This window comes from Anomaloglossus baeobatrachus, chromosome 6 (assembly GCF_048569485.1).
Source record: "Anomaloglossus baeobatrachus isolate aAnoBae1 chromosome 6, aAnoBae1.hap1, whole genome shotgun sequence".
NCBI classification, from domain to species: domain Eukaryota; kingdom Metazoa; phylum Chordata; class Amphibia; order Anura; family Aromobatidae; genus Anomaloglossus; species Anomaloglossus baeobatrachus.
Genome location: NC_134358.1, coordinates 120,870,742 through 120,883,638, shown reverse-complemented (window position 1 = coordinate 120,883,638; position 12,897 = coordinate 120,870,742). Strand labels below are relative to the sequence as shown.

The 12,897-nt window shown below is 45.8% G+C and overlaps 1 protein-coding gene across 1 annotated transcript in view; it reads right to left on the bottom strand.

Annotated features, from left to right (window-relative positions):
* Nucleotides 1–12,897, bottom strand: part of MYBL1 (MYB proto-oncogene like 1) — a 64,181-nt gene that overhangs the window by 4,014 nt on the left and 47,270 nt on the right. The window contains 5 exon segments of the mRNA XM_075353217.1: nt 655–756; nt 839–955; nt 2,135–2,246; nt 5,199–5,344; nt 6,032–6,376. Of these exon segments, the coding sequence (XP_075209332.1) occupies nt 655–756; nt 839–955; nt 2,135–2,246; nt 5,199–5,344; nt 6,032–6,376 (822 nt within the window).

Genomic DNA, 12,897 nt, shown 5'->3' with positions numbered 1-12,897 from the left:
CCCTCTAATTGTATATACGCTAAGGCCATATTCATTGTTGCTTTTGCGCCCATTTATCTAGCTTTGTGCCTATTTTTCATTTGCACCCAATTCATTGCACTTCATTTATTTATTTTGTAAAGTCTTATATGTGCTCACCTGTTTTATGGGCGAGTTGGAGCCAGATTCATTAATTGTTTAAAAGTCGCAGAATTTGGCGCAACATCACTCCAGTCCTCCCTGGTGTATAAGTGTCAGTACGCCAGTATTTGGTGCAATAATTGCATCATTTTGTGAAGGGAGAGTTTTCCACCAAAAAGTCTCAAAAACAAAACAGGGAAAAAAATAAAAAAATCTCTTGACTTTGCACCAATTTCAGGAAGGGTGTGTGCTATTTTGGAGAATTTGGTGCCAAAAATGAAAATGGATACTACTAGACGAAAAAAAAAAAATGAATTGGGGCCTTCGAGCCACAGCAAACATGTCTTCAAAAGTGATGTTTGAAGGCAGTAAAACGTTCACATTCAAGATCATTTTCTAGTGCAGTTTGCACTATTCAGCGCTGAGTGTTAGAGGAGACGGAGCTGACTTGTAAATTATGGAAAGACGCAATATACACTTAAGTATCCAGACAATTTAAACAAGAATTGACACCCCAGATCTGTCATTACATACCTGCAAGTCAGAAGTGTCGTCTGCTAATAGCTGCGCACCCAACTCATCCTTGTCCCAAGCATCGAGAATCAGAGACTTTCGGACCTTTTTAACAGCAGAACGCTAGAGATAATAATGATGGGTATTAGGATTGTTTTTGCCAATATTTAGAACAGCATATTCAGACACAGAATGTTTATTTTACCTGTTTTTGTACCCTGTAACCAGGATCATCATCTTCCTCTTTAAGGAAGATATCCTTCCCAGTTTCTTGCTTTAATACCTCACGTATATCTTCTTCAAGGTGGGCAAGAGGCTGTGACTGAAATTATCCAAACTTAGTTTAGTTTACACCAAATATTATCATGGTCTTATTACTATATGACGCAAACATTTCTAAAATGTTTATTCATCCCTACAGATGGAACCCACAAGGACAGTTGTCACATGCTAACATACAAAGGCCCTAGTCAAACTGTATACTTTATTCTCTATATTACAGGTGTTAGGGAGACACAACAGTCTGTATAGTCAGGGTTAATTACGCCAAAACCCTGCATTGACTGAGGTGTTACTGGACTCATAAATACCGGCACTAAAGACTGGGACAGAACAAAAAAATCTTAGCGGATCTGGGGAGCATTGCTAAGGATGTATCTGTATCTGGGAGATACGGTAAAAACTTTATTAAAACATCAGCTACGCCTTATGGAGTTGAGCCATCTCCTTCATTAGGCTTTACCTTAAGACTGATGAAGTACTTGCACCAACTCCGTAACGTGTAGCTGATGATTTAATAACGTTTTTTTACCATGTCTCCTCCAGATTTTTCATATCATTGGTGGCACTCCCCAGATCCTCAATTTTTTCTGCACAGAAGCTTCATCAGGGGTACCAAATGTCCCTGTACCCCTGATGAAGTTGGATTAATAGCGAAACCAATTGTATAGGACATGGTAGTTTGTGTATTAAATTTCAACAATGATGGTGGCTATATCTTGCATAATTACAGTGGTGTGTGCATCAGACACACCACCAACATAACTATTACAATAGGAGTTGAGAAAGGCTGCTCTTAATTAGACAGCAATAATGAAAAATCCACACACTGTGGATTTAGGAGAAATCAATCATGTGATACATCCCATACTAATAAAAGTAATGATTTAATAATGCTAGAGGATATGTCGAACGGGTAAAACATTGACCAATTGGGCAATCAGATCTGTGATCGAACCCAACTGTTATTGTATACTTTTCAATCAAAGGGATGGCCATGAAATTCAGACAGGCTAGGTTGTCCAGGAACAGAGAAACACTATGTATCTAGTCTCTTTTCTGATGTCTGTTGATCTAAACTGAGGCCTTACAAAAGAAGCCAGAAAGATAGATTGCCCTCAAAAAACTGGTCAAAACATGAAGAACTGTAAACTGTCATCTTGTTACAACATCTGCAGCCTGATTCCTGGCAGTATGAACTCATGAAACGCCCTATACGTACCACAACTTTCAATGGTCCATACTTTTTCTCTTGGGCAGCAAGAGCATTTTTAAAAGGGGTTGGTGTTCTAGGGGTTGCCAGCAATGACTTCTTTATTGTCGGGGTGCGAAATCTGAAGAAAAAAAAAATTGTTAATCGTAAAATTTAAAAAATAAATGAATAGTATGTTCACAAGTCAGGACAAAATCCTATGTGTATTTTAGAGACAGAAATCTGGGGCTTTACCTCCAGAATACTCTATTACATCTGCTGCGGGTCTGCAGTAAAGCTCTAGCAGATGGAATATCAATCATGCTTGCAGTGACATGCAACTTATTTCACAGCTTTTTGCTGCCGTGCAGCCAGAAAACCACACAGACAATTTTCAATGCATGTTAATGGAATTGAAAATCAACACTCACATGCAGGAGCTGCAGATTTCACCTGGATTTAGACGCAGAATTTTAATTTAGCTAATATGGAATTTGATCCCAAAGATTTGATAATTGTTGCAAAAGAACAAAAGAAGCATCAAATAACATCTATTGAGGTCTAGGGCTGACCACTAACTTCAAAAAAAGAAAGAAAGACTCATTGGTTTTGCAGAAAAAAAGGTAATGGTGATTGATGCAACTATTGGCTATAACAAGGTCCTGATCAGAAGACTCACAAATGAAACAATGACACAGATACAGTGTACTTCATGATAACACATGCTCTAATCACTTATGGCACATCATAGTATAGTAAAAATAAGCGATCATTGATAAATCGCCCCTGGAAGAAGTCACAGCGAAATGTGCGTCGGCCACCACAAGTTAACATCTGCAAAGCACTGGACCTTCCTTTACATAATTTATGCTGTACACATCTGTAATGAGTAGGCCAAATTCCTGCCCCTGAAGACACCAAGCCTGCATTCTGCTATGAATATAATAGGAGGTTTGTATGTCATATGTTGTTGCAGTGTTAGCCACGTTAATGTGTCACATAGTAAGTAACATAGGTAAAGATGGTTGACCTCGGGGAGATCAACATCCAACACCGCGGAGACACCATCACATGTTTCTCAACGCTGGCAGGAAAACTAGCCAGGTCTTTCACCGGGAAGGAACAACCACGGGAAGGGCAGTCTCCAGTCAAGGAAACTGCCTAAACCAAAACATGATATCCATCCACAGACCGCTGTTTCGGGGTATTTGCCCCTCATCAGTGTGGAGTAGTGTCACTGCATTGAGAAACACGTGATGGTGTCTCCGCGGTGTTGGATGTTGATCTCCCTGAGGTCAACCATCTTTACCTATGTAGTCTTCTACTAGGCATTGCTCCCACTAGCCAGTTTCCTACTCCACACTGATGAGGGGCAAATACTCCAAAACAGCTGTCTGTGGATGAATATCATGTTTTGGTGTAGGCGGTTTCCTTAACTGGAGACTGCCCTTCCCGTGGTTGTTCCTTCCCAGTGAAAGACCTGGCTAGTTTTCCTGCCAGCGTAGGAAACATGTGATGGTGTTTCCGCGGCATCCTCGTTTTGCATATTTTCCCAGGGGGCCTTGTTCTAGTGTCACTGCGTTGAGAAACATATGATGGTGTCTCCGCGGCATTCTTGTTTCATATAGTAAGATAGGAATAATGTGTACAGTGGTGAGCTACAAAGCTTATTCAGCTACTGACTGTAGGGCAAGCAGTAAAGTTGTGGGAGCAGCCCACTGGAGGCAGAGGACAGACTCCCAGACACTACTCTCTACTAAACTATGATGAAGTGTCAAGTCAGACATGCAAGTCCTGTAGAATACCTATGTCGCAGCTAGCGGGTGTTTGTTGCAACTGCAACAACTACAGGAAGGATCCCCTCACCGAAGACTACTGTGCCAAGCCACCCTCACTCCACCACAGGCATTCTTCACTTATTTTTACTGCTATTTATCCCTATTTAGCATTACTTATTAAGATATTTTATTGCATTTGTCACTTTTATATATTGAATAATGAATTGCTTAGACGTCTCCCATGCCCTTTATATTAGAGATACGCAACAGTTTATATGAGGTGCCATTTATTGCTATCACTTATTATTGAGTTTGATTATATTGTATTTGTCTTTTATATTATTTGGTGATGTATTTCCCATAAGCTATTCATGCCCTTTGTATTAAACACAATATCATTATCACTTGAAGTGCCATTCATTGTTATTTGACCTTATCATTATATCTGCTCTTGCATCATATCCCCTTATTTTTTTATGACTATATGTGTTTTTATCACTTTTGCAGTAAAGATTCATACATTTTTAATTGGGTATGGTCATATTTATCGGTCAGAAAATATTGGAGTACTTAACAGTTTCTGAAAATCAAACCTTCACTTTATAGAGGATCTGTCAACAGATAGATAGCGGTCTATTTTTCCCCCATTTTACTAAAGTTGCTCTCAACTTTTATGTTTTCTTAAATCTGCCATGTTTTAGAGATATGGGTCTTTTCATTTAGTGCTAGCTTTTATTACAATTACTGAGGCGTGGCTCACAAGGTTCTTTGGGGGTGTATCTTTAGGTTGCTTTGCATAATTACCCTGTAGGCCACACTCCCTTGGTATATACATATATAAAAATCAGCAATAATATTATATAAATTTATATATACACATACATACATATATTATTAGACAGACACAAATACATACATACACATATATTATAATATATATATATTATATATATATATATATATTATAATATATATATATTATATATATATATATATATATATATATATATATACACATATATACATACACACACACACACACATTTATGTATATGTCCGTATTTCTAGAAATCAATGGAGGATTTAAAAAACAAGAAAAAAACACCAACTAAAGCAATACTCACGGGAGTCACAGGAGTAAACAAAGCTCAAAAACTGGCACCTTTTTAATCTGGTAGTAAAATCTCTTTTACTACCAGTTAAGACATATGTGAATATAGAATATTAAATGTCCTTTCTAAGTATGATTGTGAAAAATATGAAACATTATTTCAATATGCTAAAGAGCGGCAAATATAAACCACTTATCTACTTGCCCAATATTCTCCTTTCCCTTTTTAGGGGTGGTCTGTTTCCTCAGGGGAGTCGTTAGCATCTTCTGCCCACATATTGGAGTGGACGTGTACGCTGGATTTTCGAGACTGAAATGTTCTTGAACATTTCCAGCAGAAACGTTGAGAAACTAGAAAAAAAGAAAAAATAAAATAAAAAAAAAAAAAAAAAAAAAACAAAAACAAACAAAAAGTGGTGCAACCATCATGAAGCCAAATGTGCATGTGAAGGAATTCACCCATCCAAAATGTCATGTTGACCTATTGTAACCGAATATTAAATGGCCGACTAGTTACTGAACTACTCTCATATTATTTTTCCTTGTTTACATGTTGCAAATTTGCAGCAGATTTTCAATTTAGATTTGCACACGAAAAATCTGATGTGGATTATAAATACCCTACAGAATTTTAGAACTGCATGTTTGTTCCTTTTCTAGATGAATTTCACTTTTCTACACGTATGGTAAAATCCGCAGAAAAATGTGCATCTTCGGCGACCAAAATCCGCAACAATTTTTTTTTCCTACATGCGACATATGGGCATACTGATCAAGTTTCATACATTTCCGCCTAATTTTGATTCAGAATTCACAAATGTAATATAGCGCAGAGCACTTAACCCTTTGGCTTCTAGTTACACCCCGCTAGTGTTTTAGAGAGTCAACATGGAGGAAATTTCATTAAAATGTTGCCATGTCTGCAAACCTGGGAGAATACTGGTTTCACTACACAATTATAACAACAGTGATGAGGACAAGAGCAAGGTTAGAAACGGCACAACATAAGAGCAGAAGCGCATGACTTCCAGCACCAACCTGTGATGGAGAGAAGGGAAGTGCTTTAACTGGGGTACTTTTAAGCACAATGTCGTTAGAGTCATACATATCATTCCCTTTGAATCCAGGAGAAGACCTGGGTCGTAGTGTTTTCTTCCTTAGTATAGCTGGAGGTGTGCTAAACTTCGATACAATGGGTGACACAAATGGTACTTTATTTTCCACATTGGCAGAATCCATATCATATAGCTCCAAACTGCAGCTCAAAGAGCAGTCGCGGGAACCTTCTTGCTGAATCGAAATCATCTTTACTGGGTTCAACTTGGCCGGAGTGATCTCGATTGAGGCTTCAAAACCTGAGACATCACTCCACGTCGGATGCACCTATGTAGACAATTATGTGATTATATGCGTGTATGAACCAGACCAATAAAAATTGTTCACAGGGTAAAAGCATAAAAGGGAAGTTCAAATTTCCAGCTGGAAATTTGGAGAATATATACCGTATATTATATATATATATATATGTGTGTATGTGTGTATGTATGTATGTATGTATGTATGTATGTATGTATGTATGTATGTATAGTTAGGTCCAGAAATATTTGGACAGTGACACAAGTTTTTTTATTTTAGCTGTTTACAAAAACATGTTCAGAAGAAGGGAATTTTGTTTACTTACCGTAAATTCCTTTTCTTCTAGCTCCAATTGGGAGACCCAGACAATTGGGTGTATAGCTTCTGCCTCCGGAGGCCACACAAAGTATTACACTTTAAAAAGTGTAAACCCCTCCCCTCTGCCTATACACCCCCCCGTGCATCACGGGCTCCTCAGTTTTGGTGCAAAAGCAGGAAGGAGGAAACTTATAAATTGGTCTAAGGTAAATTCAATCCGAAGGATGTTCGGAGAACTGAAAACCATGAACCAAGAACAATTCAACATGAACAACATGTGTACACAAAAGAACAACAGCCCGAAGGGAACAGGGGCGGGTGCTGGGTCTCCCAATTGGAGCTAGAAGAAAAGGAATTTACGGTAAGTAAACAAAATTCCCTTCTTCTTTGTCGCTCCATTGGGAGACCCAGACAATTGGGACGTCCAAAAGCAGTCCCTGGGTGGGTAAAAGAATACCTCGGTTATAGAGCCGTAAAACGGCCCCTTCCTACAGGTGGGCAACCGCCGCCTGAAGGACTCGCCTACCTAGGCTGGCATCTGCCGAAGCGTAGGTATGCACCTGATAGTGTTTCGTGAAAGTGTGCAGACTCGACCAGATAGCCGCCTGACACACCTGCTGAGCCGTAGCCTGGTGCCGCAATGCCCAGGACGCACCCACGGCTCTGGTAGACTGGGCTTTCAGCCCTGAAGGAACCGGAAGCCCAGAAGAACGGTAGGCTTCAAGAATTGGTTCCTTGATCCACCGAGCCAAGGTTGACTTGGAAGCCTGCGACCCTTTACGCTGGCCAGCGACAAGGACAAAGAGCGCGTCCCGAGCGGCGCAGGGGCGCCGTACGAGAAATGTAGAGTCTGAGTGCTCTCACAAGATCTAACAAGTGCAAATCCTTTTCACATTGGTGAACTGGATGAGGGCAAAAGGAAGGTAAGGAGATATCCTGAATGAGATGAAAAGGGGATACCACCTTAGGGAGAAATTCCGGAACCGGACGCAGAACCACCTTGTCCTGGTGAAACACCAGGAAGGGGGCTTTGCATGACAGTGCAGCTAGCTCAGACACTCTCCGAAGTGATGTGACTGCCACTAGGAAGACCACCTTCTGCGAAAGGCGTGAAAGAGAAATATCCCTCATTGGCTCGAAAGGCGGTTTCTGAAGGGTCGTTAGCACCCTGTTCAGATCCCAGGGTTCTAGCGGACGCTTGTAAGGAGGGACTATGTGGCAAACCCCCTGCAGGAACGTGCGTACCTGCGGAAGCCTGGCTAGACGCTTTTGAAAAAACACAGAGAGCGCCGAGACTTGTCCCTTAAGAGAGCCGAGAGACAAACCCTTTTCCATTCCGGATTGAAGGAAGGATAGAAAAGTGGGCAAGGCAAATGGCCAGGGAGTAAAACCCTGATCAGAGCACCAGGATAAGAAGATCCTCCACGTCCTGTGGTAGATCTTGGCGGACGTTGGTTTCCTGGCCTGTCTCATAGTGGCAATGACCTCTTGAGATAACCCTGAAGACGCTAGGATCCAGGACTCAATGGCCACACAGTCAGGTTGAGGGCCGCAGAATTCAGATGGAAAAATGGCCCTTGAGACAGCAAGTCTGGTCGGTCTGGTAGTGCCCACGGTTGACCCACCGTGAGATGCCACAGATCCGGGTACCTCGACCTCCTCGGCCAGTCTGGGGCGACGAGGATGGCGCGGCGGCAGTCGGACCTGATCTTGCGTAACACTCTGGGCAGCAGTGCCAGAGGAGGAAAGACATAAGGCAGTCGAAACTGCGACCAATCCTGAACTAAGGCGTCTGCCGCCAGAGCTCTGTGATCTTGAGACCGTGCCATGAATGCCGGGACCTTGTTGTTGTGCCGAGACGCCATTAGGTCGACGTCCGGCTTCCCCCAGCGGCAACAGATATCTTCAAACACGTCCGGGTGAAGAGACCATTCCCCTGCGTCCATGCCCTGGCGACTGAGAAAATCTGCTTCCCAGTTTTCTACGCCCGGGATGTGAACTGCGGAGATGGTGGAGGCTGTGGCTTCCACCCACAGCAGAATCCGCCGAACTTCCTGGAAGGCTTGCCGACTGCGTGTGCCACCTTGGTGGTTGATGTATGCCACCGCCGTGGCGTTGTCCGACTGAATTCGGATCTGCCTGCCTTCCAGCCACGGCTGGAACGCTTTTAGGGCTAGATACACTGCCCTTATCTCCAGAACATTGATCTGAAGGGAGGACTCTGGCTGAGTCCAGGTACCCTGAGCCCTGTGGTGGAGGAAGACCGCTCCCCACCCTGACAGACTCACGTCCGTCGTGACCACAGCCCAGGATGGGGGCAGGAATGATTTCCCCTTCGACAAAGAAGTAGGGAGAAGCCACCACTAAAGGGAGGCCTTGGCTGCCCGAGAAAGGGAGACGTTCCTGTCGAGGGACGTCGACTTCCTGTCCCATTTGCGGAGAATGTACCATTGAAGTGGACGCAGATGAAACTGCGCAAATGGAACTGCCTCCATTGCTGCCACCATCTTCCCTAGGAAGTGCATGAGGCGCCTCAAGGGGTGCGACTGGGCTCGAAGGAGAGATTGTACCCCTGTCCGTAGTGAACGCTGTTTGTCCAGCGGAAGTTTCACCATCGCTGAGAGAGTATGAAACTCCATCCCAAGATATGTCAGCGATTGGGTCGGTGTCAATTTTGACTTTGGGAAATTGATGATCCACCCGAATCTCTGGAGAGTCTCCAGAGCAATGTTCAGGCTGTGTTGGCATGCTACCTGAGAGGGGGCCTTGACACGAAGATCGTCTAAGTAAGGGATCACCGAGTGTCCCTGAGAGTGTAGGACTGCTACCACTGTTGCCATGACCTTGGTGAAGACCCGTGAGGCTGTCGCCAGGCCGAAAGGCAGTGCCACGAACTGAAGGTGTTCGTCCCCGATGGCGAAACGCAGGAAGCGCTGATGCTCTGGAGCAATCGGCACGTGGAGATAAGCATCCCTGATGTCGATGGATGCTAGGAAGTCTCCTTGGGACATCGAGGCGATGACTGAGCGGAGAGATTCCATCCGGAACTGCCTGGTTTTCACGTGTCTGTTGAGCAGTTTGAGGTCCAGAACGGGACGGAAAGATCCGTCCTTTTTTGGCACCACAAACAAGTTGGAGTAAAAACCGTGGCCCCATTGCTGAAGGGGGACAGGGATCACCACTCCTTCTGCCTTCAGAGTGCTCACCGCCTGAAGAAGAGCATCGGCTCGCTCGGGGGGCGGAGATGTTCTGAAGAAACGAGTCGGAGGACGAGAGCTGAACTCTATCCTGTAACCGTGAGACAGAATGTCTCTCACCCATCGGTCTTGGACATGTGGCAACCAGGCGTCGCAAAAGCGGGAGAGCCTGCCACCGACCGAGGATGCGGTTTGGGGAGACCGAAAGTCATGAGGAGGCCGCCTTGGTAGCGGTTCCTCCGGCGGTCTTTTTAGGACGTGACTTAGACCGCCATGAATCAGAGTTCCTCTGACCCTTCTGTGGCCTGGTGGACGAGGAGAATTGAGACCTGGCTGAGGGCCGAAAGGACCGAAACCTCGATTGTACCTTCCGTTGTTGAGGTCTGTTTGGTTTGGACTGGGGTAAGGACGAGTCCTTTCCCTTGGATTGTTTAATGATTTCATCCAATTGCTCGCCAAACAGGCGGTCGCCAGAAAATGGCAAACCGGTTAAGAACTTTTTGGAAGCAGAGTCTGCCTTCCATTCACGTAGCCACATGGCCCTGCGGACTGCCACTGAATTGGCGGATGCTACCGCCGTACGGCTCGCAGAGTCCAGGACAGCATTCATGGCGTAGGACGCAAACTCCGACGCCTGAGAGGTTAAGGACACAACCTGCGGAGTAGAGGCACGTGTGACTGCATTAATCTCAGATTGACAAGCTGAGATAGCTTGGAGTGCCCATACGGCTGCGAATGCCGGAGCAAAGGACGCGCCTATAGCTTCATAGATGGATTTCATCAGGAGCTCTATCTGCCTGTCAGTGGCATCCTTGAGTGATGAGCCATCTGCCACCGCAACTATGGATCTAGCCGCCAGTCTAGAAACTGGAGGATCCACCTTGGGACACTGAGCCCAACCCTTGACTACGTCAGGGGGGAAGGGATAACGTGTGTCATTAAGGCGCTTAGTAAAGCGCTTATCCGGAAAAGCTCGGTGTTTCTGGACCGTATCTCTGAAGTTGGAGTGATCAAGAAACGCACTCCGTGTACGTTTGGGAAACCTAAATTGGAATTTCTCCTGCTGAGAAGCTGACTCCTCAATCGGAGGAGCTGGAGGAGAAAGTTCTAACACCTGATTGATGGACGCTATAAGGTCGTTTACTATGGCGTCCCCTTCAGGTGTATCAAGGTTGAGAGCGGCGTCAGGATCAGAGCCCTGATCTTCCACCTCCGCTTCATAGTCCAGAGAGTCCTCATGCTGAGACCCTGAGCAGTGTGATGAAGTCGAGGGAAGTTCCCAGCGAGCCCGCTTAGCCGGTCTGGGACTGCGGTCCGTGTCGGAGTCCTCACCGTGGGACCTATGAGTTGCCCCAGGAGCACTTTGCTGCGCCGACCGAGGGGTGTCTGAGAGCAATGATTCAACCGTGCCCGGGGCCTGTGTTACCGGTCTGGACTGCAAAGCTTCTAGTATCTTAGCAGACCATCTATCCATAGACTCAGAAAGTTTGTCAGCGAATGCTGCAAACTCTGTCCCTGTCACCTGGACAGTGGCAACAGGTGGTTCCACCTGGGCCGAGGGTCCCACCGGTGGCTGAGGCTCCGGCTGAGTGAGTGTCACAGGGGCCGAGCATTGCACACAATGAGGGTAGGTGGAACCTGCAGGTAGCATAGCCGCACAAGAGGTACAGGTTGTAAAATAAGCCTGTGCCTTGGCACCCTTGCTTTTTGCGGACGACATGCTGTTGTCTCCTCTTAGAGCAATCAGTGAGGGTATATAGCCAAAAGCAAATAGTGCGGCCGTACAGAATAAATGTATACAATATAAGCATATAAATATACACTTCGGCACCCAGGGGGGCCAGCACCTAGTAACAGGTGCGGCTTACCGACCGCCCTCAGCGGTTGTGTGACCACCAGATTCCCTGCCTGGGCCTCCCAGAGCTGTGGAGCTTGGTGTTGTCTCCCCTCTGAAGTTCTCCAGCGTCAGAAGTGCTGAAAGGAATGGCTGCCAGCGTTCTGAGAGGAGGAGGGAGCCGTGGGCATGCCTCAGAAAGTGCGGGAACCTGGTGCCCCACGGTGCTCAGTGAGGGGGGAGGAGGATACTAAGTATGCTCCAGCCCTCAGCGCTGACGTCCAGTGCAGCGTCCCGCCCTTACCCCTGACTGGCAGGCCCGGGGGTGGGAGTATGCGGTACTAGGCCGCAAAAGCCGGGGACTAAAGTTATAAGCGCGGCCGGCAAACAAGCGCGGTCAGCGCGGTAGTCCCGGCGCACAAACACACCCAGCAGCTGCTGTAGCGTCCATTACACAGGCGCTCTATGCGCCGTCCCCAAGGGGACACAGAGTACCTCACAGTAGCAGGGCCTTGTCCCTGATGATACCCGGCTCCTGTCCAGCAGATTCCCCCAGGGGCTGCGGAGGGAGCCCGGTCCCAGAGCATGGTGACCGGTTAGGATCCCACTTCACCCAGAGCCCCTAAGGGATGGGGAAGGAAAAACAGCATGTGGCTCCAGCCTTTGTACCCGCAATGGGTACCTCAACCTTAACAGCACCGCCGACCAGAGTGGGGTGAGAAGGGAGCATGCCGGGGGCCCTGTTATGGGCCCTCTTTTCTTCCATCCGATATAGTCAGCAGCTGCTGCTGACTAAATTGTGGAGCTTGCGTGCATGTGTCTGCCTCCTTCAACACAAAGCATAAAAACTGAGGAGCCCGTGATGCACGGGGGGGTGTACAGGCAGAGGGGAGGGGTTTACACTTTTAAGTGTAATACTTTGTGTGGCCTCCAGAGGCAGAAGCTATACACCCAATTGTCTGGGTCTCCCAATGGAGCGACAAAGAAATACAATTATAATATGGGCTGAAAGTGCACACTCCCAGCTGCAATATGAGAGTTTTCACATCCAAATCGGAGAAAGGGTTTAGGAATCATAGCTCTGTAATGCATAGCCTCCTCTTTTTCAAGGGACCAAAAGTAATTGGACAAGGGACTCTAAGGGCTGCAATTAACTCTGAAGGTGTCTCCCTCGTTAACCTGTAATCAATGAAGTAGTT